The following is a 24557-nucleotide window of genomic DNA, read 5'->3' as shown; positions in this document are numbered from 1 at the left end:
TGAGGATGTAAAGAACTGTTAGAAAAATACTAAATGTGTGTCATATATTTGTTGAGAAGGTTACAGGTGATTTCATTATGGCCTTTTTTTTTCATGTCAAAATCAACTTCTTCTTTTTTTTGTCAGCATTTAAAGCAATATTCATCATTGACTACAAAGTACTTGAAAAAAAAATATCAAATGAAATATACACATTATTATTATGAGTATGAAATACACACATGTATCAATTTTATTATCATTTAATTATAATAAGTATGAAATATGTATTTATTAATTAATTTCTATTTAAGTTTAACCTAAAATACCAAAATTCTCATTAATACAAATTTAAATTATATATACATTACGAACCTAAAAAATTTAAGATTTTGTGAGTTTGTTTAAGACAACAATAAATACATAATGTTTACATTTTTAATATTATAAAAAATTAAATTAGAGAAATTGATTTCAAAATTAATTCACTTTGAATAATTACGGTAATTTTAAATTTCAAAAGAAGAAAGTTTCTCCAGAGATAAATTGATGTTATTAGCTTATATTAGGATATGGATTAAGTTGATCTTGCCAGATAATTAATCTAGGCAAATAGTTTAATATCTATTAAAGATTTAATTTGTTTTCTTATTTTCTTTGAGTGCATTGTTAATAGGGGATGTTGTTGGTTTAAAGTTTGAGACATAAGTTTTACTAAATAGTTGGATTTTTGGAAGATTTACTAATTATCACACTACTTTTAGGTGAAAAGAGATCATTATGATAATTAGATATTTATATGTGTATAGAATGTATAAATGATGATAATATGCTTTTATTAGGAAAGTGTAATGTATATCATTGTTAATAAACACTCGGTTAATAGATAATCCTCAAACCAAAAAGTAATTATTTAAGTGTTGAAGATTGAATATATATGTGTATTTGTGTGTGTTAACGTGTCTATGTAATGGTAAATTCTTAATAAAAAAACTTTAGTAAGTATAACAAAAAATATAGATATTTATAAAAGTAAGATTAAGAAAGTTTAAAGTTAAAGAAGAGTTGACTTTGTTAATAAAATACGACTTAGATAATGATAAAAATTAAGATGATTAAATAGTTGGTTGGACGAATTGAGTCATAAGACAAATTAAACATTATTTATTGGGTGAATTGGATTGGCTCGTTTGGCGAACTAGTTCAAACTGGATTATATATAAAATCTGTATTTGAAGTAACAAACTCTATTGATAGTTGATTTTGTTGATATATTCTTCAATCTTATGTGATTTTCACTTAATTTTAAAATTATATACTAAATAATTATTTTTTCCAAACTATTAAATAAAACCTTAATTATCTAAAAAGTAAAAAAAAAATACCAATAAAAGAGAAACATAAAAAAATAAAACATGATAATGCTAATTATCAACAGTAAAATTTGTTTTCCAACATATGTCTGTCTCGACCATAAGCTAAAAGAGTGACTCTGGACATCAATAGTTCACGACCTTGTGTAGATAAAAAACACCTTCTCTTTTCTAGTTGTTTTTGGTTTTATTCATTTATTCTAGTGTCTTTCTTTAAATGTTTCCTTTTGAGTGTTTAACCTCATTTTATGGGACAATTTCATAAAGAGATTTTTTTTAAGATTATTTTCTATAAAATATATCTAATATGTTAAGGAGATAGTTATGTAGTTGACTCAAGGTAATAATTTTGTATTATTGTATACTATTATGTTTAAAGATTAACTATGTTTTTAGTCCTTAAACTATAACACATTTTGGTTTTTGTTTCTATTTTAAATTTTGATTTTGTTAGGTCCTTATACTTAGAAAATGTAGGAATGTAGTCCCTTTTGCTTAATGACATTAAGTATTTTTTTTATACGACAAGAGACAAAACATATTCCACCATGCATTTAACAAATTCCTCTTTTGTCAATCTCTTAAAAAGTCAATGTGAAATAGTTAACCTTGTTGGGTGAAAAAGATTGTATAAATATATTTCATAATTATATGAATCAAACAAGATCAAACGTTTAAGATAGAGATGAAAATCAAAATTACCTTATAATTTAGAGACTAAAAAGAGGTTTAAATATTTAACCATATTTATAACTAAGTCATATAAAAAAAAAATATTAAAAATTCAGAAAATGGTTAAAGATAATCTAAATGATTTTCAATGCATATTTATATGCATTTGTATATGTACATCCTTCACACGTAGCTTCTGAAATACATTATATATTATATATGTAAATCCCTTATTATATCTAAACTTTGTATGTTTTTTTATTATACAGATAGTTTGAAGTGTTCGATGAATCTTTTGAAGTATTTAGTATAATTAAATTCTTAAACTCAAATTCTAAAGTAATCTTCTTTCACCAAAACACTTTTTTCAGACTAAATAACGTATATATGGGCAGTCTGACAAAGCTTTTGTTGGTTCCTATTTTTTTTCATATATATATATATATATATATATATATATATAATATTTTTTAATTTTAATATATTTTATATGTTTGATGTCTTTAAAATTTCGTATATATATAAAAATAAATTGATAGCCTAAAATATTTTTGAACATCTTCCATTTTGTATTGGTCTTCTAATTTTATTTATTTTTATAATATTATGTTTACTAAAAGAATATCACTGTTAGTAATCTTATTTTACAAATTACGTAAATGTTTTTTTATAAGAGAATTTTGTATGGATGGAATAAATTGTCATGTATAATAAAATTTTCTTTATAAACGTTTAACATTTGTTTATTTTAAATTTTAAATAAAAATGTTTATTTAAATTGGATGAATTTCACATTAATTACTTTTTTTTTTTTCGATTCTTAATTTCTAATTTTGTTATACTGGTCAAAGAGGCTTTCATGTAAAGCAGTAAGTTTACATATTAAAAAGTACGTCTTCTTATTACGTGCTTAATTAAAAGATATAATCCACTTTTAGAATTGCAAGTTTTGTGTGTCCACAACTTCAATAACTTCTCAAATAAGCATTAATATAATAATTAATCAAAATCACTTGTTCAACATTCAATAAAGTTAATCTTAAACGTTAGAAGTTTTATTTAATTACAATATGTAAATGTAAATGAATAATGTGAGATGAATATTTTTACGGTTTCGAAAACTAATTGAATAAAACCTTTTATCGATTATATATATAATAATATTGATTTAAATATGTTTTTTTATTATCGTATTATTTACTCAAATTATATTTTGTTTTGTTTTAAAGTATATGTCAATTTCTTTTTTATATTTTATAAAATTTGTAAAATGTTATCTGTAATAAATGATAATATTAGAGTTTATCTTTCCTCACTGTAACTTTTTCAGTTTACATAGCTAATACTATAAACTTTTTAGGTAAAAATTTAATTTCTCTTATTTACAGTCAAGTATCAATCGTGTTTTTTTTTTTTTTTTTAATTTTTTTAAATATTCACATTTTAACAATGTTTATATAAGATATTTAGAGATATCTTCCACCACGTGTTATTTTCTTCTTCTGTTTTCATTTCATTTTTTTTCTTATAAGATTTATTATGAAATATCTTCTTAAAAAAGAAATATAAATCTACTAGTCTACTTGCCAAACCTAATAATATGCATGCTTAGTTTTAAGTCATCTTACGTGAAAAGAACTTCATGTCGTAATTAATAATAATTAATATTAGCTCGGAAATATAACCAAACGTTTACTTTGACTTTCAGTTATACAAATTTGTGTTCGAGTAATTTGTTTTTAAAAGTACGAAAATAGATAATTAAAAGAAAAGTCATGAAGATCATTTTAATATGCAAAAATCCTATTTTTTAAATAAATAAAAAAACTAATTAACAAGTGTTTAATGATTTTTTTTTTTTTTATATTTCAGCTGTCGAAATGAAGTTATATTTTTGTAAACTGCATAACATTGGTTGCCAAAATAAAATACATGGAAAATATGTTAGAATATATTGCTTTAGTTGCCAAAAGCCACATTTATTATTTTAGTTGGCAAAAGTTACATTTATTATTTTTGTTGCCAAAAAATTACCCGACTTTAATTTGATAGTATGGGATGAAATAAAAATTACTCATATAAGTGTATATATGTTTTTAGTTGAGAATTTATTTAAAAAAATTTAATTTTAAAAATATTATGTTATCAATTTTAAAAAAAATCATAATTTAATTATTTAAAAAATAATTTGATCTTTTTTAAATGTAACGCGGTAATCAAGTTTATTTCAAACTAAATAAATTCTAATGTTGTGACTTCCAATAAGATTAAAAAAAATATAAAAACACAAAGTAATATTTGGAAGCACAACTTTATAGCAAAATCATACTTTCAAAAATTTATTTATTTTAATAATTTTATAAAAGATATCCATTTTCATAAATAAAAAATGTAAATTGCACCGTAATAGTAAATCTTTAATTTCATTTCAGGTAAGTTGTCTAGTGTGAATTAACTTATTTATATTCATATCAATTGTCAAATTAAAAAATTAATTATTAAGATATTTCTGATCCAAGATATATTAGTATTCATTTTATTAAATTTAGTATTCGATATAAAAGAAAAACCACGTTAATAGTGATTAAACAGATTTTTTAGTAGAAATTAGTAATCGTTTCATTAAGTTTGTTAATTTTTTTATTATGCAATGTTTTCTTCCTTGTTAAGTTAATTGTAAAATTAATAAATGATATTATTTAATGGAAACCTATTCATTGGGTAAAAGAAAAAAACTCTTTGATATATAACTTTTTAACCAATGCAGTTTTATTTTGACAAAACAATGCAACAATTAATTTTGTTCACTAGCATACAATTAGGTGAACTAATGAATGACTTGCCAAACTTTGAATTGTGAGAACTGTGATTTTAATTTTAATTTTAATTTTTTTTTGTTCTCGGGTGAGAAAAAAAAAGCAAATGTTGAGTTTTTTTTTTTTTCTTTTTCGGATCAACAGAAAAAAATAATTAAATGTAGTTTTTTTTTTTATTTAGTTGATGCGTAATCACCTTTTATTATTTGATAAATTGAAATGTTACTTAGTGTTTGATATTTTTTTATGCTTGGTGTGTTTATTTTATTTGAGATATTTAAAGAAAAAATTAACTAGTTAAAAGAAAAATATGCATAAAAGAAAGAAAACAAAAATGAATATTGAGAATGTCTACTCGGAAGAGGTTGAAAGATGACTAACTCTCTAAGCTGTATATTTTAATTTACATTTAAAAATAAAATAAAATAGATATGAAATAAAATAATTAATGTATAAGAAGAAATAAAAGAAATAAAATAAGATATTATCATAAAGTTATTCTAGAAAATTAATAAAATAAATAATTATTGATTGTGAAGTCAATAACAAAATAACAGATAATATTAAAATATTATTAAAAAATTGTTGTCAAGTAACGTTATCCTTTTTTAATTTATCCGAACTCAGATTTCCATTCTTAAAAAGAAGAACAGAGGTAACAAGTATATAAGATTGATTAAATTAAAAAGGATTAAAATTATTAAAAAAAATATTTTCTTAAAAGCATAAATTTAAATAAAATTATAAAAAAAAGTTTGCATTCTCTATAAATATGGTTATATTAATGCAATTATAATTAGTTGGTGGTAGATGCATTTATTTTTCCATATGTTTCCATCAAAGCATGAATTATCTCTTTCACACTTACATTTATTTAAAATATTTAGGGAAAATTGATAAATAAAGTAAAATGATTTAAATACGTGATACCAATACCGTTGGCAGATATATAAGTGAATGTGACATGTTCTGTTCTTTGTTTGCATCAAAGGTTTTGGTGAACGTGAACCCCACTGCACACACCCTCCTCCAACCACCTTCTCAATTTACTAATTAATCAATAAAATGTCACATTTTCTGGGATAATTCGTGACCGTGATGTTCTGGTTACAGAGAATGTAACATTTGGTTCTGTTTCTTGTCCTTTTGAAAATTTTATTTTTTAATTCACGAAATCAACCTTGAGCATATGTGTTTTGGAAAATGATATTTTAACACTAATTTTTTGATATCATTTTGATATTGCATACGTGTCAAAATGTGGTTAGACGATTTTAAATTAAAAAAAAAACTTTGGTTTTTCTCTTTTAAATATATCCTTATCTCAGTTTTTTTTAATTTGAATCTTCCAACCACATTTTGACACGTGTGCAGTGTCAAAATGGTGTCAAAAATTAGTGTTAAAATATCATTTTCCATATGTTTTATACCATTTAAAGAATCAAATTAGGAAAAGAAATATAAGACACATAGTTCCATAATTTCAATTTCAAGATATTGACAAGTTTGAGTAAGTTTTGGGGCGAAGTTTTTCATATCATTATGCACTCAATTTTGGAATGATGATAATAGAACGTGAAATGGGAAATTTCTAAATAATCGTTTTAGAATATTCTAAACAACGCATAACCTCCTTATATTATTTCATATCATTGGATATTCATATTGTATATGAGATTTGCTATTTCGAAGGTATCGATATTTTTTAAAATACGTGCCTTTTACATATTTTTGAATATTTTATATTAGTTGTATGATTCATCTATTTAGAATATAAGTAGAATTAAGAAAATTATTAATATAAAAAATTTATAAATTTATTCTTTTGAAATTTTTAGTTATAAGTTGTGGTAATTCATTTTAGAGTTAAATTGATGTTTTTATTAGTGTTGTGTTTTTTTGATAATTTTTTATCAAAAGATGCACAAATGATATCAAAATTGATGGTTAGTTTTAGTGATTGACTCAAAAAAGTCGTTATGTTTAAAGTTTTTCATATTGATAGTCAGACAAACAAACGTTTTCTCTTAAGATGAATAACAATACAAGTAAGAAACACTTTAGTTGACCGAAAAGAGAAGTATCAATGTGTTCTGTTTGGATCTATTCAAACTATCCAATTGTTTGAATCAAATATAAATTTAATCTTTAAGCTATCATTTATATAATCTTAAATATATCATGTTAATCATCAAAACTAAAACTGATATGAATTTAAATCATAATTATAGGAGAGTGTAAAGGTTTGACCATCTAAATTAACTTGTACTCCTGTAAAATAATCCTTTAATGATATTTCTGTCCTTTACTAATAATTAAATGGCTTAATACCGTTTTTGGTCTCTAGTTTGGGATGTTTTGTTCAATATGGTCTTACCTTTTTTTTTAGTAACAATTGATCTCACTTTTTGAAAAAACTGTTCAATTGACTCTTTTTAGTTACGACACGTCAATTTTCTAACGGTGTTGGTTATGACGTCAATAAGTTCTTTCATGCATTCACCTATCCAAATGTTATTTTAACAGTCCTGACATAATAATGTTATGTTAAAAATCATGTCATCATTGTATACCATAAGGACTATAATAAACAATTTAAACTTGAATATGGGACCACTATGAACAAAAAGGACTCAATTGAACAGTTTTTTCAAAAGATGGGATCAATTGTTATGAAAAAAAAAAAGTAGGACCATATTGAACAGACCCTCCCAAACTAGGGACCAAAAGCGGTATTAAGCCTAATTAAATATCACGATAAAAAATGATGTGGCATGATTTAATTTGAGTGTAACTTATGTGGATGGAATTTTTCTTTAATATTCCTATTTATCCATTATAAAATAAAATTATCATTTAATTAATGCACATTAAAAATTTAATAACTACCAATATATATATATATATATATATATATATATATATATATATATATTCATGTATATTCATTACCATTTAATATCCTAAGGGCAAATAAATGTATGGTTGTCTGTTGCTAATTTTTTGTTGTTGTCTGAATCTTCAAAATATAATAATATTAGTACATTAAACAAGTTTTTAATATATTCTAAAATATTAAATTTAGTTCTATAAATATATTTTTAAGGTTCAGTATAGATAATATAAAAAAACTCTAAGAATCCAAATTCCGAAAATTATTGACTGCAGAAAGAAATGAGGCCCATCCGGTTGAAGCCAGTTTTGAGTTATGTGGGCCGACCCATTCATTTCGGTGAATTTCGTTTTGAAAAATCAATAGTATAAGAATAAAAATATGCAACAAGCATTAGCCTTCTCTTTTTTAATAAATCAATTTAAAATGTAATTTTAAATTAATAAATCTGAAAAATATCAAAAATAAATTTAAAAATGTGTTTATAATTTATTAATTAAATTCTTACATTATTCACAAACTAATAATTGAGGCATATTAAAACTTTAAAGAGTTTACGAAAGTTAATTAAATTACCATCATAATGTAATAATTTAACAAGTTAGACAACCAATTTCATAAACTTGTTACTGAATATAATTTAATAACGATCTGATGTGTTTTTAAAACTCAAAATTATACAAAGTTATGTATTGGTTAGGATCATCATTCAACATTGCAAATTCTACCTTATGAAATTCTTTTGCTTATCCGAAAAATAATATATAGAAATAAACTTAATATATTATTAGAAAATGAGTTTAAGCCTAAAGAAATATTAAAAAAAAAGAAATATAATTAGGATAGACTCTAAGAAAGTCGGAAGTTTAATTCTAATTAAAATACAAATATTTTAAAGGATAACAATACTTTGATAACATTTTTTGACAACATTTTAATGTGATTGGTCCAAAATTATTCAACAATCAATCATAACACTAACATTGATCAATCACAAAATAACACGTAAATGGTATTAAAATATTATAAAAAAAATGTTGTCAAAATATTATTATACTATTTTAAAAGCTAAATATAGATGATCCTCTTACTAAACATAAAATGGAATTACGTCCGGTTGAATGTGATACACAAATTGAACTTAATCACGAATGTTTCCATTAAAATTTCAATCAATTAAAATATTTGAAGAAACTAAATGACAATTTGTGATAGTTAAAGGTGAATTTATCGTAACAACTAACAAATTTTGCATCATTTTAGAATCTCATTTGCATGGAATTCCCTCACCCTGCCCTAATTAGAAAATTATGGGTCCATTACGTGTAATGTATACGTGAATGAAGTTGACACAACGATTAATAATATCAACCTTCCTGTTATTCCCCATTGTTGTCTGAAATTCTTTGCATCACATCCTCACCTGTTGTTCTTTTTTCTCAATCCACCCTTTTGAATTAATGGAGTTCTTCCAAAAGGCAAAAGTGGTGCGTTTGAGAAGCTACCATGACAAGTACATGTTGGCCGATGAGAATCAAGAAAACGTCTTCCAAGATCGTAATGGTTGCTACAATAATGCTAAATGGGAAGTTGAGGTCATAGAAAATTCAAATTTCATAAGATTGAAAAGCTGCTATGGAAAATACCTAACAGCTTCAAACATGCCGTTTATATTGAGAGGAACAGGAAAAAATGTCTTCCAAACGTTGCCTTCTAGGTTGAATTCTTCTGTCGAATGGGAACCCATAAGAGAAGGAGTTCAAGTCAGATTAAGAACACGTTACGGACAATATCTTCGTGCCAATGGCGGCTTACCACCTTGGAGAAACACCATCACCCATGATGTTCCTCATCGTACCTCAACAGCAAATTGGATTTTGTGGGACGTTGACATAGTTGAGCTTCGACCTCGGAATCAACTCAAACCCCGACCAAGGCCAACACCTATTACGCCTCCCGTTTCTCGTTCCTTGAATCCAACGCCCACCTGTCTTTCACCTTCTTCCTGTCCATCGGCGATCATCGCAGACACCGATTCATTGGTCAAGATTGATCTCCGATCTCCCATAACGCCTGAGGTTCGTCTCATCAAACTTACCATTCTTTTTTTCAGATTCAAAAAACTGAAAATGGAACAAATTTCTGAGTTTTAAAAAGAATTTAAATATGTTGTCCTTTGATAGAGTGATTATCGTTTACAATTTTTTTAAAGATAATTTGTTTTCTTTTATATGAAAATTCATATTATGTGATATGATGCTTTTTATGTAAAAATTAATTTTACATGTAATTTCTAAAATACTATGATAACGGAAAAAATGTTATATATGCTCAAATTATTCTTTTTAACCATTTGATTGATGTGAAATATTTATCAAATTTGTTGATAACAAAATCTAGTTAATCTTATTTAATTGTTTTATTTCAATTATTTATTCATTCACAAAAATCAAACACAAAAATTTAATAAAAAGATAAGGATTGTTTCACTTATGCTAATTATTGATTCCAACATATAATTTTATCATTTAGAGTATGTCTTCTCCATATATATATATATATATATATATATATATATATATATATATATATATATATTTTCATTATCATTGTAAAAATACATAGTAGGTAAATAGAACTTATTAATTGATTAAAAATGGAAAATGTTTAATTTAATAAGATAAGCTTAATTTTTTTTCCAATGCAAAAAAGAAACGAAGATACTTATTATTTAAATTAAGTTTCATCACATAAATTCATGAAATAGTTATATCTATTACCTCTAAAAATACATTCTTTTATTTCATCCCTCATCGTTATAAAATTTACATTTTTTTTTTAAATTTTTATATGCAGGCTGAAGATCATTCACAAGAGTGTTTATCACCGGTGAAAGAAGGAAGAGTTATATTTTATAATGTGGGTGACGAAAATGGTGATGTTGATGATGCAAAGAAAGAGTCATATTTCATCTTTAAAGGAAGTTGTGTGAATGAACTAAAAGATAAATTGAAAGAAGAAACAGGGCTTGATGATATTCTTGTCTGTTGTCGCAATCCATTCACTGCAAAACTTTATCCACTTCGATTACAACTACCTCCTCATGCCAGTGACATGCATGTAGTTGTTGTTCCTTCTTCATTCAATGGTCAGTTTTTCCTTTACCTATTTTATTATTCAACATTTCTATAAGACACTATCATATGTTTTTGATTTTTCTAATAATAATATCCTTGTTAATTAGCAGAAGAATGATGCAAGAAGGTGACAGTTATTTTAGCAGTTGAATGCTCGAATAGTTGTGTATATACAACATATTTGTTGAGTTGAGTATGCAAGTGTGGATGAGTACAGTAATCCTTCAAACACAATGAGGCAATAACAACCAACCATGAAGAACTGAAATTTCAAAATTATCAAAATTGTTGTTGGTGGACTTGGTTGTTTGGAATGTAATGCAAATTGACAAGTGATGTCTTTTTCTTTTCAATTCTTAATTAGGAACTCCATGGCCTCTTGGATAATTATTCACTTCATATGAAGTTGTAATGTTTCTAGTGATATAGATTCTCATATTTTATATACATTCTTGTTAAGCAAAAATGTGTCCAGCTTAAAAGGACATATTTATCTTTGCGAGAGCACATTGAAAAAATAATTCAAAATATTTGTTGTTGCATGAGAAAATTAGTTGCTTAGATGCTTTATTTCTTTGTTTAATGACATCACCAAGACCATTGCATCTAAATGTATATGGCATCTAATATCTAAGATAAGTAATTCTTTCTCGTAATTTCATGGGTCACAAATTCAAATTTTGCAATGTTTGACTTCTTTAAAACTAACAAATAAAATATTAGTAAGAATCATATCTCATGTATGAAACTAAAATTAGGTTAAATCATTCATGAGGTTTCTATTTTTTTTTTCGTCTCAAATGGATTCCTCATTTATCTCTTCTCTCAATCGGGTTCCTATTTAAGAAAAATTGATGGAATTAGATCCCTGTCATTAAATTGGTTAAGTGGTGTTAAAAATACATCGATGTGACACATTGACGTTATTTTCTTAAACAATATGGTAGAGTGACACGAATTTTTGGATTTTTGAAAAAAAAAATTAGGGAAAATTTCCTTGAAGCCCTGATTTGCTGCTCCTCCTTCTTCTTCCATCTTTGTTTGTACATAAGCTCTATAAAATTTGGATTTTTCAAAGCGGTAAGAGATTATGGTTAAAAACAATAATGGAAAACTAAGAATAACCTTCATGGTTAGAATGACATTCCTTGGATTATTTACACGAGAGTTTGCACCATGTGACAAAAAAATTCTTTTTCGATAAATGTGAAAAAGATTACAAAAATATCAGTGGAAGTGTCAAATGAAAAAGATGTCATCACTACAAAGGAAGGCATTGTGATTTTGGGTGGTGGTTTAAAACTTGATAATTTTCTTTTTGTCCCTCGATTAACTTGAATTTAATTTATGTATCACAATGAATTGATGCATCCAATTTTATTATTCAATTTAATCATGCATTATATGTAGTAATAATTTTTTTTATTGGGTACTCCATAGGTGTGGGAATAACTCAAGTGTAAATCAAAGTTTCACATTAAGTAAAAATGACAAAGTTAGAACATCATATAACTTGAAAGATTGATAAACCCATTACCTTAAGGTTTTTGGTTAAAAATGGTGTCAAATTCCTTATATATACATACATACAAACATATATACATACATACATACATACATACATATATATATATATATATATATATATATCATATCTCCCAATGAATACCCTCATATCACATAACAAAGTTTATGATTTGGGGTGACTGACTTATATCGCTTTAACAACAATAATATCATTATCACAACAAAAAGGTTATAAGTATGACCACTTAGATCGCTATAACCATAACCACAAGGGTATAAGCAAATGTTACCATATATTTGAGGGAAAAATATCATATGAAAGAGACTCACTTGTGAGGAGAGATTGTTGGTAACAATCCAGGTGAGTCAAAGTCTTACATTGGGTAAAAGTGACAAAGTTAAAACATTTGTCAAATGCCTTATATACTAATCAACATATGAATCATTTTTAACTAAGTGATCCTATTGTAAGTAGTTTATTTGAAGTTCATTGTTATTTATGGGTACCTTATTCCACTCATTCTTCATGTAGGGTGCAATGTTACTTAATTATTCTCAATGGTTATTCAGGTAGTTTGAGTTATTTGTTATACAATAAAACTAAAGTTAAATCTATATTTAGGTATTTTGCTACCTTAGTTGATAGATAATTTCATATGAAAATAAATAAAGCACGAAGTGACAACAACACCAAATTTAATTATTTGTGTGATTTTTCTTTAAACAATGAAATTGTGTTTAAGACATCTTGTGTGGATACTCCACAATAAAAAGGGAGTGTGGAAAGAAAACATTAGCTTATTATACTCACATTTTAGGCTTATTTACTAATGCAATTTTGGGATGAATGTGTGTTAGTCGTATGTTATTTAAATAATATCACATCTTCCAATATGCTTAATTATGTGACACCTTTGAAAAATTATTTGGCAAATCATCTAAATTTCATAAAATGAAAGTTTTGGTTGTTTATGTTAGGTGCATCATTGTGATAGGAATAAACTTGTTATGAAAAAAAAGGGAATGAAAATTGTATGATATGGAATTTTGTTGGTTGATGAAATACGAGCCTTGGAAAAAAAATTAAACATATATTTTTTAAAAACTATCACCCAAAAAGAAAGTTTTTGGAAGTAAATGATATACAAAATAAGATATGACTCAGAATGGAGTATATAACATTTGAAAGTGAAACTTGTTATTTTCAAACATCATCAGAGAGAGAATAAATTATGATGAAACATGTGCTCTATTAGAAAAAACATTGATCATTTGTACCTTCTTAATAGTTGAGACAATTTAAAAAATGACAAGTTCATCAAATGGATGTACATGAAATTTCCTTTAGGTTTTAAAACAGACCTGAATACCTTAATTTAGTTTGCAAGATGAAAACATAGTTGTATGGCTTAAAACAAGCTCTTCGTTGCTGGTTTGTTAAGTTGGATATGGCTTTGTCCAATTCTATTTAAATTATTCACTGAAGAAGGAGTTTATCTTTATCAATGAAAATATGCATTGAAAATCCTTAAAGACACAAATTTAGTATGTACCAAGATTAGGGATTTTCAAATAGAACAACACCATAAGATAACATTAGTTGGTACATCTCTTGAAGATTCGAAACCCTATCAAAGATTGATTGAGCGATTAATCTATTTATGTATGACTAAATCTGATTTTGCTTACACTATACACATTTTATCTCAGCTTATGAAAAAACTTCGTGTATAACATTGGAAGCAACCTTAAGGATCATTTGATATTTGAAGAAACATTTGAGACAATGTATTATTCTTCAATAATTAAAACTATAGAGATGGTATGATTCGAATTAGACAAACTATCCACGGGTGATACTTCTCGATTCTTTTGTAGTATCTTGGAAAATTAAGAAACAATTAACCATCTCTCATCATGCTACAAAGATTAAATATCTTTTTATAACGATGACAACATGTAAGTTAAAATAACTCAAATAATAACATGATGATTTAGGAATTTGAATTTCTAAAAAGATATAATTATATTGTAATCATTTATCATTACATATAACTCAAACATACTGAAATTGATTGTCATTTTATCAATAATAAAATGACAACTAACATCATTTATCCCTCGTATATTCTTACCACGATACAATTATGTATTTTAGTGACCCTAAAATGTTCTCTTTTTTTTTTCTTTCTTTTTGCATAATATTATTATTTATTATAACTTTGAAACGAGAATTGGCATGGCCAATTTTTTCTCCTTGAATATATTTCTTTGCTCCTTACAAAAGAAAGTTGCCAATGGGTTGTTTAATTTCTTTTAGAGGAATGAAAACACTACAAACCCTCGCCACAATAGCAACATTAGTAGATAAATGTAGCAAAATATGTCAGATGTATTTGTAAATCGAGTCTATAAAACGGAGAAATCCATGGACACCTGTCTTGGTAGAAGGGAATAATTAATTGAAAGTAAGAGACGAGAATAAGTGATTGATATCATTGGCTTATAAAATTACAGGAGAGAGAAATAGAATAAATAATAGTATCAATTAAATGTTTGGATATGGTCAAAGTGTCTATAAAATCAACCCTAAAATAGGAACTAACTAGTGAACTATTCAATGACTAATCATTAATTTGGGGCTAAAATGAGAGAAGAAGAAAGAATAGAGAGTTCAATCGAATGACCACACCTGTACAATATTGATAAATTATTATAAACAAGTAGGTTTCCAAATCACAAAGGAAAGGAATTTACTGCAATGATTTATCGCTTTGGTTCACCCCATATCTTGCTTTCAAAAAATTCACCCAGCATTTGCTCAAGATGTTCGGGAGAATATACCATGTACTTATAAGGATTTTTGCCGTTCTCTATCACGGGCCTGAAAGATTAAATACATGTTCATCACCATAAAAGGAATAAAATTTGTGAGAAAATTCAGAAACTGAAAAGAAAAAAGATATAGACATAGTTCATAATAGGTGTTTTTAGTGTTGTTATCTAATCACAATTAAAGTTTTACTTTGAGGATCTATCTTGTCTTTCAGTGCAAATGTTTATTATGCTGATCACCAAAGTAAAACTTTCCATGAGAAAACAACTCTGAAAACAATAAGAAAATACTTCTAATTTTGTCCAAAATTATATAGCTTAATTGAAATATACCCAAAACGTTTTAGGAAAGATCTATATGCGGGCAACAACACTTCAGCAACAGCCAATCTGAGAGATTCACGCAATTCACTGTCGGGAACAGTCCATTGAGATTGCCGTTGATGAAGCTCTTCAATTTGATCGTTAAATGTCTTGAATCTATCTTTAATCATTGTTCTTGTGACTGCATTATTGTTTTCACTTGCTGGGACAGTGAGGCATTGTAAAATCTACAAGGTCATTCAGCGTTATCTATTAATGAAACCGTAGTCATGCAAACTCAATATTATTCAAAATACACTTTTTCATCTGAAACTATATTATTCAAAATACAATTTAAGATCCAGAAATATATTTTAGATTTTGAAATTGTGTAATCTCAAAATGTATTTTTAAAATGTAGATTCTAGAATATTTTAGATTCTAAGTAATCTCAAAATGTATTTTAAAATGTATTTTACACAATGTTATTCATATCAATTAATGATGAAACATTATAAGATAACATGAATCACGAGTTTCTTAGCAAAATGTATTATGTAAAAGAACTAAAATAAAAAAGAACTAAAATAATTACTTAAAAGGAGTAAGATGCAAAAAAAAAAAAAAAAAAGCTTCTATCTTTTATTACTCTTCTTTCACATGAAGACCAAAATAATTAAAAAAAAAACAATTATTGTATTTATGAAATATTTTTACACATGGATAAAAAAGATTGAAAAATGGTGGGAAAATATCTTCTTCTTTTTTTATAAAGGACCAAAATAGCATTGAACACACCTGACTAGAAAATTTTCCAATTTTACAAGTGATTTTAAAATTAATGATTGGAAAAAATGTATAATAAGGCAAATCTATGTATGAAGTAGAACTTAATTAATATATGTAATTTATGCTCACAAAAGGTATATTAATTACCAACGATAATAAAAAAAATGACATTTACTCTGAAAAATAATTTAGAGGGTCTAAGAATTTATTGAGAAGGAATGAGTAGGATAATTAGATACTTCACTAGACCTTAATTAACAACATTTATGTATATATTTTGTGGAAGGTAAAAGTTGGGTATAATGTATTTGGACAAGTTTGTGTTAGAGTCCATAGACTTTTTGTGATTTGGGTTTTATTTGCGTCTCGGACCTATCCAGAAATTAATATTATTATGTATGTCTGTCTTTTACTATTTGTAAAAAGAATATACACATCAAATACAAGTATCATTGCAGATTAAAATAAAGTAGAGTAAGCATGTCAGTTTTGAGTAAAGATCAAATTGAACACTATAATAAGAAATTAAACTTATTAAATTATGGAATTTTTTTTACAGACAATCTCTTCCATCTTTTAAATAATTTTATATCTTCTACATATTAATTGGAGGAGATAAACCCACAACTTTTCTAATTCCTTTTTTCAACTTTTGTTATACATCTTATAGCTTCAAATTATTGAATCTTGTAAGGTGAACTAAATCATATAATTAGTAAATGTTTTATTTGTTTTAGTTGTATAAGGTTGTTCAAGTCTTAAAGAGTTTTAATAGGCCCTAGAAATTTATGGGAAGGAATCAAATGTGTAAGGCTTGAATTAGCTGTATTTGGGGTAGTATTGAGTTTTTTATTTAGTTGAAGGTTTGAATGAAAGTTATTGTGTGGCTTTTTATATGCATATGCCTTTAGGGTATGGAGTATATTAATTGAATAGTGTAATGTTTCTGTGTTGAGCTAGGAGTTATGCTCTAAATCTTGTGTGAGTAACTTGTTTAGCAAATCAGACTAAAGAAGTAGACGTTTTTCGATGCATATATACATAATTCAATGTGAGTTATTTAAAGTTTATCAAATTAGAGAGTGAAACCTTTGCCCAAGAAATCCTTTTATACTGATTTGCATGTTGTTGCACAATTCTTCTATGTATTTGCACCCAATCATCTCCTAACATGTCCTTTGCCTCTGACCTACCAGCACAATATACAAAATGGAATTGGATTCAATTTGAAAATCAATCTTACAATACAATTAAGTAAAAAAAAAAAAAAAAAAACCCAACCTTCTCACAGATCTCACTATGTAATGGATGTTATTCATTAGAAACAACTGGGTCAGTGCTGGATCTTTATATTGTTTTGATTTTCCATCCAAGTTAGTTTGGAGAGCCTGCATAATCCTTGTTGTAATAATTGCTAATTGTCCGTCCGGGTCATTCGGATCAAACTCACGAAAAAGTAGTTTCAAGGTTGATTGATAACTGCATTTAGAATAAAAAATTAGATACTAACTTGTAAAAACAAGATCTAAATCCAATTACATTATAGGAAACATTGAAGAAAATTTATTATTTCTTGAAATCATTTTGAAGAAACATTTTTGAAGTGTTTATAAAATATTTCGGAAAAGATAGCTAATTACACAAACACAAATGAAGGGAAAACATTGCGATATTACTCACTCATACAGAAACTTTACGTAATTGATCACGTAGCTTGTTAAAGGGTGGACAGTTCCATCCATTACAGTAGTTTTAGTGGCATCTTTTTCAACTGCTTCCTCAAAATCAACAAAGGTTTCTTGGGCAGTTTGAGCTAATCTCGTTGACAAATTTATTGCAGCTTCTCTCATTTCAGTGCATGCTTTACTTTCAAAAAGTCTCTCAATCTACATCATGTACCACCCCCAATAAAAAGCAGTGGAAATATAAATATAAGAAAATGGCCTAAAATAATTTTTCAAGATTTATCTGTATAAGAACTTTAAGAACTTTTAAGAACTTTAAAAAAAAAAAAAAAAAAAGTTATAAGAATTCAAATCCTCACCTCCTGAACTTTATTGAATGTAGCATCAATGTTTTTCTCTAAACTAAATATCAAATGATTTTCTTTTCCATCTTTTAGGCATATTTTCTTGATGCGGTGTCTCCAATATTGTTTTCCAGATGGAATAGCCCAACTTTTTCACATATATGCACTACCTTTTGTCTAGATCTACCAAACTAACTTTGTCCTAGATGCATTAATGACCCAACTTTATCATAATTCTTGTATTTTTTATTTTTAATTGTAGAAAAGTGAACTATTTTATTGTAACATGTTAAAGCTTAGCAAGCTTCATTAGAATATTTTCCAACATCTTAACTCATCCTATATAATGAAAGGAATTATAGTTCTTTCAGAATGTTTTCCTCTCTTTCAACCTTAACATTTTTTATTTCCTTAACATAGTTTTTCCACTTACTTTTTCTCTCTGCATTCATCTGGTCTCCGACGTTAGTTAAGAAAAATTTTAACTAATCAGTTAGGGTGACATGCTATGTTTCAAAATACAAAAAATTCTTCAAATTGCATTGAAAAATCAAAATTTCAAAATAATTTAAGAGTGTCCCAATTTTGTTCTTAGAAAAATATAATTTAGAGAACCTAGATACTATTTCAAGCTCCTCATAGTAAAAGTTATTTTAAATAGAAACAAGTGATGTGTATAATTCTAGCAAAACAAGTATTGAGATGTAAAGTTTATAATACCTCTGGTTGAAGTTCTCTCATTATCTCATACATGTCTAGAAGAACAAATAATTTCTCAGGTGACCTCTTACTTTTTGCAACAGCCTCTCCAAAACTAAGAAGCATAGCCACACTACTAGCAGTGACTTCAGCAAAACATTGAGATTTCAAAGAGTCCACACCATCAAATATTTGATCACAAATTTTCTTCTCTCCAGCAATCAACAATTTGACCTATTGAAGTAAAGTTAGAAAAATGCAAAGAGCAAAACAAATCGAAAAAAAATCGTATTCATCTTACAGCAATCCTCATGTAATGAATCCAATTGCCAATCTTTGCCTCCAAAACCTCCCATTGCATTCTCTGAACGTCATCCTTACTCAACCTTTCGACACCTAACTTCCTGAGACTTTGTTCCAGGACTGCCGCTCGGGTTTCTCTACAAATTTTGGAACATAGATCAGAAACCGTACTTGACAAAAATATTCAAATATATTTATAGTTTTAGGCACATATGAATGCAACTACTTCGTCATTTGATTATATGGAAAGAAAAAAAAATTACCTGTATATTCGAAAAAGTTGTTGTTGATGACCAGCTTGAACCATTTGTTGTGTTAAATCATGAAGCAAAGGTATGACTCTCGGTGGAATGAGAGTTGGAAGTGCGAAAGTGACAGCTTCTGAACTTTGTTTTCCGGAGTGGTTTCTTCCACCACCCTCACTTTGCTTCCCAGAATTTGAGGGCCTTAGGGAGTTTGGTAGGCACTCAAAAAGCCGATCTGGTTCCACTGGTTTACTGAAATAAAAGGCTAGTTTTATAAATAAAAAATAATATAAGGATAGACTTTTTTTACTTTAGCTAAGGATGTCAGCTTCATTCGTGTTGAATTTGAGAAGACGAACCTATAATTTGTCAAAAGATGTTTGAATTCCTCTTCTAACTTTGCGATAGCTTTGGCAAGCAAGGTATTAGCATGGGTGACGATAGCCTCGCTACTTTTGAAGCTCTTTTTACTACTAAAAAAACGAACATTTGCCCTCAACTGATCAATTGCTCCTAAATAGCTTTCTAGATCCTCGTGCGGCCCTCGAAGTATTTTAGCCTCCGCCTAATCAGTAAATTTAAATGAAAATCATGAAAAAAAAATTAACAATCAATACTGATTTAATTTAATTAAAAAACTATAATATAATATATTATTATACTTATACATAGTCCAAAGGGGCATGTGATTTTAGTAATAAAAATATAATTTAAAGAAGACCTACTACATCTTAATAAAATCTAAAAGTTAAGCAACAAACTTTAATTTAAAAAAAAAAAAAAACACAAAAAGGTGTATGAATCGAAAATGAAATTTAGTGCTTATCGTTATCAAATTTGACTTTGTACAAGCTCATAAAAAGTTACCTTGGTTACAATTTTTTCCTTTTTATATTTTCATCAAGTCACTTCAAATCATAAATTATATACCCTATGTAAATAAGTCGAAAATTAACTGAAAATAAATAATAAAGTAAAACAAAGACTCACCATTCGTGTCTGGTCGAATTGCGCCAAAATCACCTCTGCTGCTTTTAGAGTCTTGTCAATGTTATCGTGTGCACTACGAATTGAATGCGTTTTTATCTAAATTGAAACAACAATCCTTCAATTAACATATTGTACAAAAATCAACCAAACTCTAAAAAAAGGGATAATATGGTAAAATAACATATTTGAGATAGATGACTTTTTCCTTCAAATAAAAAAAATATTTTAATCCTTCAATTAGTAAAATATGATGTAAGTATTTAAACACTAAACTCGAGAAAATAAAAAAACAGTTTTAAAAAATATTTTAACATTTTAAATGTAGGGTTTACAAATTAAAATTACATTTCTTTTTAACTTTGAGAAACCAAACTAAATTATTTTAAATTTAAGGAATCGATTATTATAATTATCGTAAATTTCAGAGACCAAAAGCACATTTTCTTTAACAAATTTCGTATTTTAATTCGACAAAGTTAGATTTGTATCTCCTCCCAGAAACTTTCAGCAAAATCTTTCTCGAGAAAAATTAAATCCTCATAAACGAACTTCTAAACGTGAATTCGAAAAATTCCTTTCATCAAAACGCAGACGCTCTTACTAATGAGAAATCGAACAGCATTGATGAATACAACTCTTAATTGCAATTGTAAGTGACGAAAGAGGTAACATAAACACATTCTATTGCTATAATCGGAAGTGTGTGATTCACGTGATTCGTACCTTCTGCCATTAAAAGCGACACATATGAGCAAGCGAGCATACCTGAGTGGGACGCATGGCGGTCTCGAGTGCGGAGAGACGATGATCGAAGGAACCGAGAATGGAGACCATGTTATCGGTGATGGTCTGGCTCTTGTGAAGTGATTCCTTTACGAACGTCGCTCTCTCTCGGAGAGCGTCCATCGCTTTCGATATCTCCATTTTCAGATCAATCTCATCTCACTTTTTCGTTGATGAAACTGAAAACGAAAACGAAAACGAAAATGCACATTGGATCTAAAATTCGTGACCCCCTTTTCTTTTTCTCCGACGTGTGTTAGTTTCCTTCTATTCTCACTGTGTTTCCGTGCTCCTCGCGAAACGGTTGAAGGTACTGTAGGACCTCATTTCGTTTTAATGTAACTTTTCTCTACCATTTTTTTCCCTCCATCTTTATGCTAAATATTTTATAATTTTAACTCAATAATTAAAAAAAAAAACTGTCGGTCTGATAATTTTTCTTTGTTATTAAGTTTCTTTTAATTTATTTTATTATTTTGAATTTTTTAATTTAATCTATTTTATTTAAAAATAACTTAATAAGGATTCTTCTAATTGGTATTGAGTCAAAATTGCCTTATTAAAATGCCGCAATTAATAATAACATTCCTATGAATTAAATAGAAAAAACTATATTTATATTTTTTATTTATATTATTTAACTTTTCACGTAAATTTAATTCAAGTTCCTTATATAATATGTTCAATAAGTAACATTTCAGATATTATCTATTTTGGTGTTAAAACTTAATTTTATTTCCATTTGTATAACCTTATGATAATATTTGATAAGTACAACCTTATGATAAGATTTGATATTTCCATTTGATTTTATTTTTGTGAATATTCTATCCTTGTAATTTTGTATATATCTTTTTTCTTTTATAATTATCGAATAAATACAGGAAAAAAATAGGAAGTAATGGTAATAGTAGTTCTGAAACTGAAATGGGACAATGAAGAATTAGTATAATACTTGAGTTGGAAAATTGTACTAAGTTTATAACTTAATTTTTGAAATATTTATGAGTTGCTTTTACTTTTAAACACAATATTCTCTAGTTTAATGATGATGATTTTAATCCACTCGTTTATAATTATTTGGGCTTTAGACACATGTTCATATTAATTATCCTAGTAGGGCCATTTCTTCTTGCGCCCCCGTAATTTCTTCCTTCACCTCCATAAGTTAATGAAAAGAAATTTTACTCTTATCTTATTCCAATCTCTTCTTCCATATACACCCCTCCTCTCTCTCACCTCTTTTTTCTCTCTTTTCTTCTTCTCATCATCTTTGATCCTCCTATCCAAAATTTCAGTTACATAGCGAAAGGAAATGCTACAAAGCTTTAAGAGGAAGATGAAAAAAATATGACTAGACACGCATAGTCCACCACTTTCTAAGCATAGCTCCCTCTTACACTTTTTTATTTTTTCACACTATAAAATATTTTGAATTATAAATTATGAACTACAAAATAAAAAATATATCATGATTGAATAATATAGAATACATTTTTTATTTTTGTGTTTCAGATTGTATAATGAAATTTCATATTTTAGATTATACAATCTCTAATACAAATATTAAAAATGTAGATGGTATAATTTAAAATATAAAATAAAAAGTATTCTGAATTGTATAATTTTAAATGTAAAATTTGTATTTTGAATAGATTTTTTTAAAATATTTTGAAAACAAGTATTTAAGTGTTTTTATGGAGATTAGACGGTTTGCAATAAGTATACACTTAAATATTTTTAAAAATGTATAAAAAAAATTTTAAAACCAAAAGAAATAAGGCATATTTATTTTTATTGATTCATTCTAAATTGAATAATGTCCAATTCTCTCTTTAACTTACCAGTCTTTCAAAATATTACATCAACTTTGTGCTGAGACGAAGCAGAAGACGGAAGAAAAGGATGAGCATATGGAATTATGTTCTCACATCTCAAAAACCCTCCAGTGTCACTCACTCCTGTAAGTCCTGAGGAGAGATCGAGTGAATACGTTTCCTGATAATGAAAAAGAAGTGAAAAGGAGAAGAAGAAAAAACCCTAAGCGAAAAAGAGAAGGAATAGATGAATACGCTATAATGAGGTTGAGAACTTTAGGATTGGTGAAATCGCCGACGCAGGAGTGAGTGACACTTGTTGGTTTTTGAGTTGTGACAACGTAATTCTATATACTTATCCTTCTCTTCATCCAACAACACCAGAAAGTTGTGACATAGCAATACTTCGTGTTTCTTAAGTTGACATAGCAATACTTCGTGTTTCTTAAGTTATCGTTAATGTTTTAGTTTCTATTTTATCCTTCTATAATTTGTTTTTTGCTTCTTTTGGTCTCAAACAGGGTGAAGTACAAGATTATCTCTTTATTGTAACTGAAAGATACACATTTTGTGTTCTTCAATGGGATTCTAAGACTGCTGAGCTTGTTACCCGGTATGTTTGAAGAAGCAACAATATTTTTCCTCTGGAGTGGACTTACTCTTGCCATGATTGTTTTCGAATAGATTGAAATCAACTTTATTTTTAATCTTACCAATTATTACGACGTTTAGGGACATATAATCAGTCAGCTGGGGTGCCAACAATCTCAATGTGAATTTTGTAATGCAACCATCCTATTGGCCAGAATAGGAAACTTTATATGAAATGTCTCAAAGAGAGTTTTTGTAACTTTGTATTCTCTCTTTGTTAATTACTTCATTAGTAATTACTTCATTAGTAATACTTTGTTAATTATTGGTTTAATACCTATTTTGGTCCCTCTTTTCGGGAGATTTGTTCAAAGTGGTCCTCTCTTTTTTAAAAAGTTCACTAAAGTCATACTTTTTGCAAAAACTGTCCAAGTTAGTCCTTTTTGTTAGTGGTGTTAATTTTGTTAACGGTAGAGCTGCCCAACTGGCAAATATCTGCTGAGGTGTAATGTTTTGGTTGTGCTGGCACTGTTATGTGTTTAAAAAAAAATAATTAATTGTGACGTGAAATTTAATAAAGTTAGGTTTAAATTAAAAATTGAATTTGGGATAATTTGAGGTGGGTAATTAAGTAAAGTGATTTTGGTCTCTGCAGCTTCTCCAATCTCTACAGCTCTTCCATCAAGCTCTCTTCCTTCTCCTTTCCTCCACGTTTGGTCTTCTCTTGTTGCTTCTCTTCGCAGGACATCTTCTTTGTTTTGCATCTGTTCAACAAA

General features: G+C 27.1%; 2 protein-coding genes across 3 annotated transcripts; one reads left to right on the top strand and one right to left on the bottom strand.

Moving 5' to 3' along the window:
* The first annotated feature begins 9154 nt into the window (after nt 1–9154).
* Nucleotides 9155–11240, top strand: LOC106755601. The gene is made up of 3 exons (XM_022781942.1): nt 9155–9811; nt 10590–10881; nt 10981–11240. The coding sequence occupies exons 1-3, from the start codon at nt 9194–9196 to the stop codon at nt 10986–10988; spliced, it is 918 nt and encodes a 305-aa protein (XP_022637663.1). The 5' UTR covers nt 9155–9193; the 3' UTR covers nt 10989–11240.
* Nucleotides 11241–14934: 3694 nt separating this feature from the next.
* Nucleotides 14935–21646, bottom strand: LOC106763104 (exocyst complex component EXO70A1). Of its 2 annotated transcripts, XM_014647287.2 has the most exons (11): nt 21356–21646; nt 20591–20686; nt 19960–20165; nt 19619–19852; nt 19354–19492; nt 19074–19286; nt 18005–18210; nt 17606–17803; nt 17414–17513; nt 15566–15783; nt 14935–15281 (listed from the first exon to the last, which is right to left on the bottom strand). In XM_014647287.2, exons 1-11 carry the CDS (start codon nt 21512–21514, stop codon nt 15164–15166), a joined length of 1887 nt encoding a protein of 628 aa, XP_014502773.1. In that variant the 5' UTR covers nt 21515–21646; the 3' UTR covers nt 14935–15163. The 2 variants fall into 2 exon arrangements, with proteins under 2 accessions (XP_014502773.1, XP_022637632.1); XM_022781911.1 differs by lacking the exon at nt 20591–20686.
* Between the last annotated feature and the right edge of the window lie 2911 nt (nt 21647–24557).

This window comes from Vigna radiata, chromosome 1 (assembly GCF_000741045.1).
Source record: "Vigna radiata var. radiata cultivar VC1973A chromosome 1, Vradiata_ver6, whole genome shotgun sequence".
In the NCBI taxonomy this organism is placed as follows: Eukaryota; Viridiplantae; Streptophyta; class Magnoliopsida; order Fabales; family Fabaceae; genus Vigna; species Vigna radiata.
This window is presented reverse-complemented; position numbering and strand designations above follow the sequence as displayed.

Bases quoted from the DNA above. Each gene is read 5' to 3' on its own strand.
- LOC106755601 (XM_022781942.1), top strand. From the start codon at position 9,194: ATGGAGTTCTTCCAAAAGGCAAAAGTGGTGCGTTTGAGAAGCTACCAT. The intron at 9,812-10,589 runs GTTCGTCTCATC...TTTTATATGCAG, and splicing joins GATCTCCCATAACGCCTGAG to GCTGAAGATCATTCACAAGA.
- LOC106763104 (XM_014647287.2), bottom strand. From the start codon at position 21,514: ATGGAGATATCGAAAGCGATGGACGCTCTCCGAGAGAGAGCGACGTTC. The intron at 19,853-19,959 runs GTTCGTCTTCTC...CTTTTATTTCAG, and splicing joins CATCTTTTGACAAATTATAG to TAAACCAGTGGAACCAGATC. The intron at 15,784-17,413 runs GTTTCACTCTCT...ATGACCTTGTAG, and splicing joins AAAGGATTTCTTGGGCAAAG to ATTTTACAATGCCTCACTGT.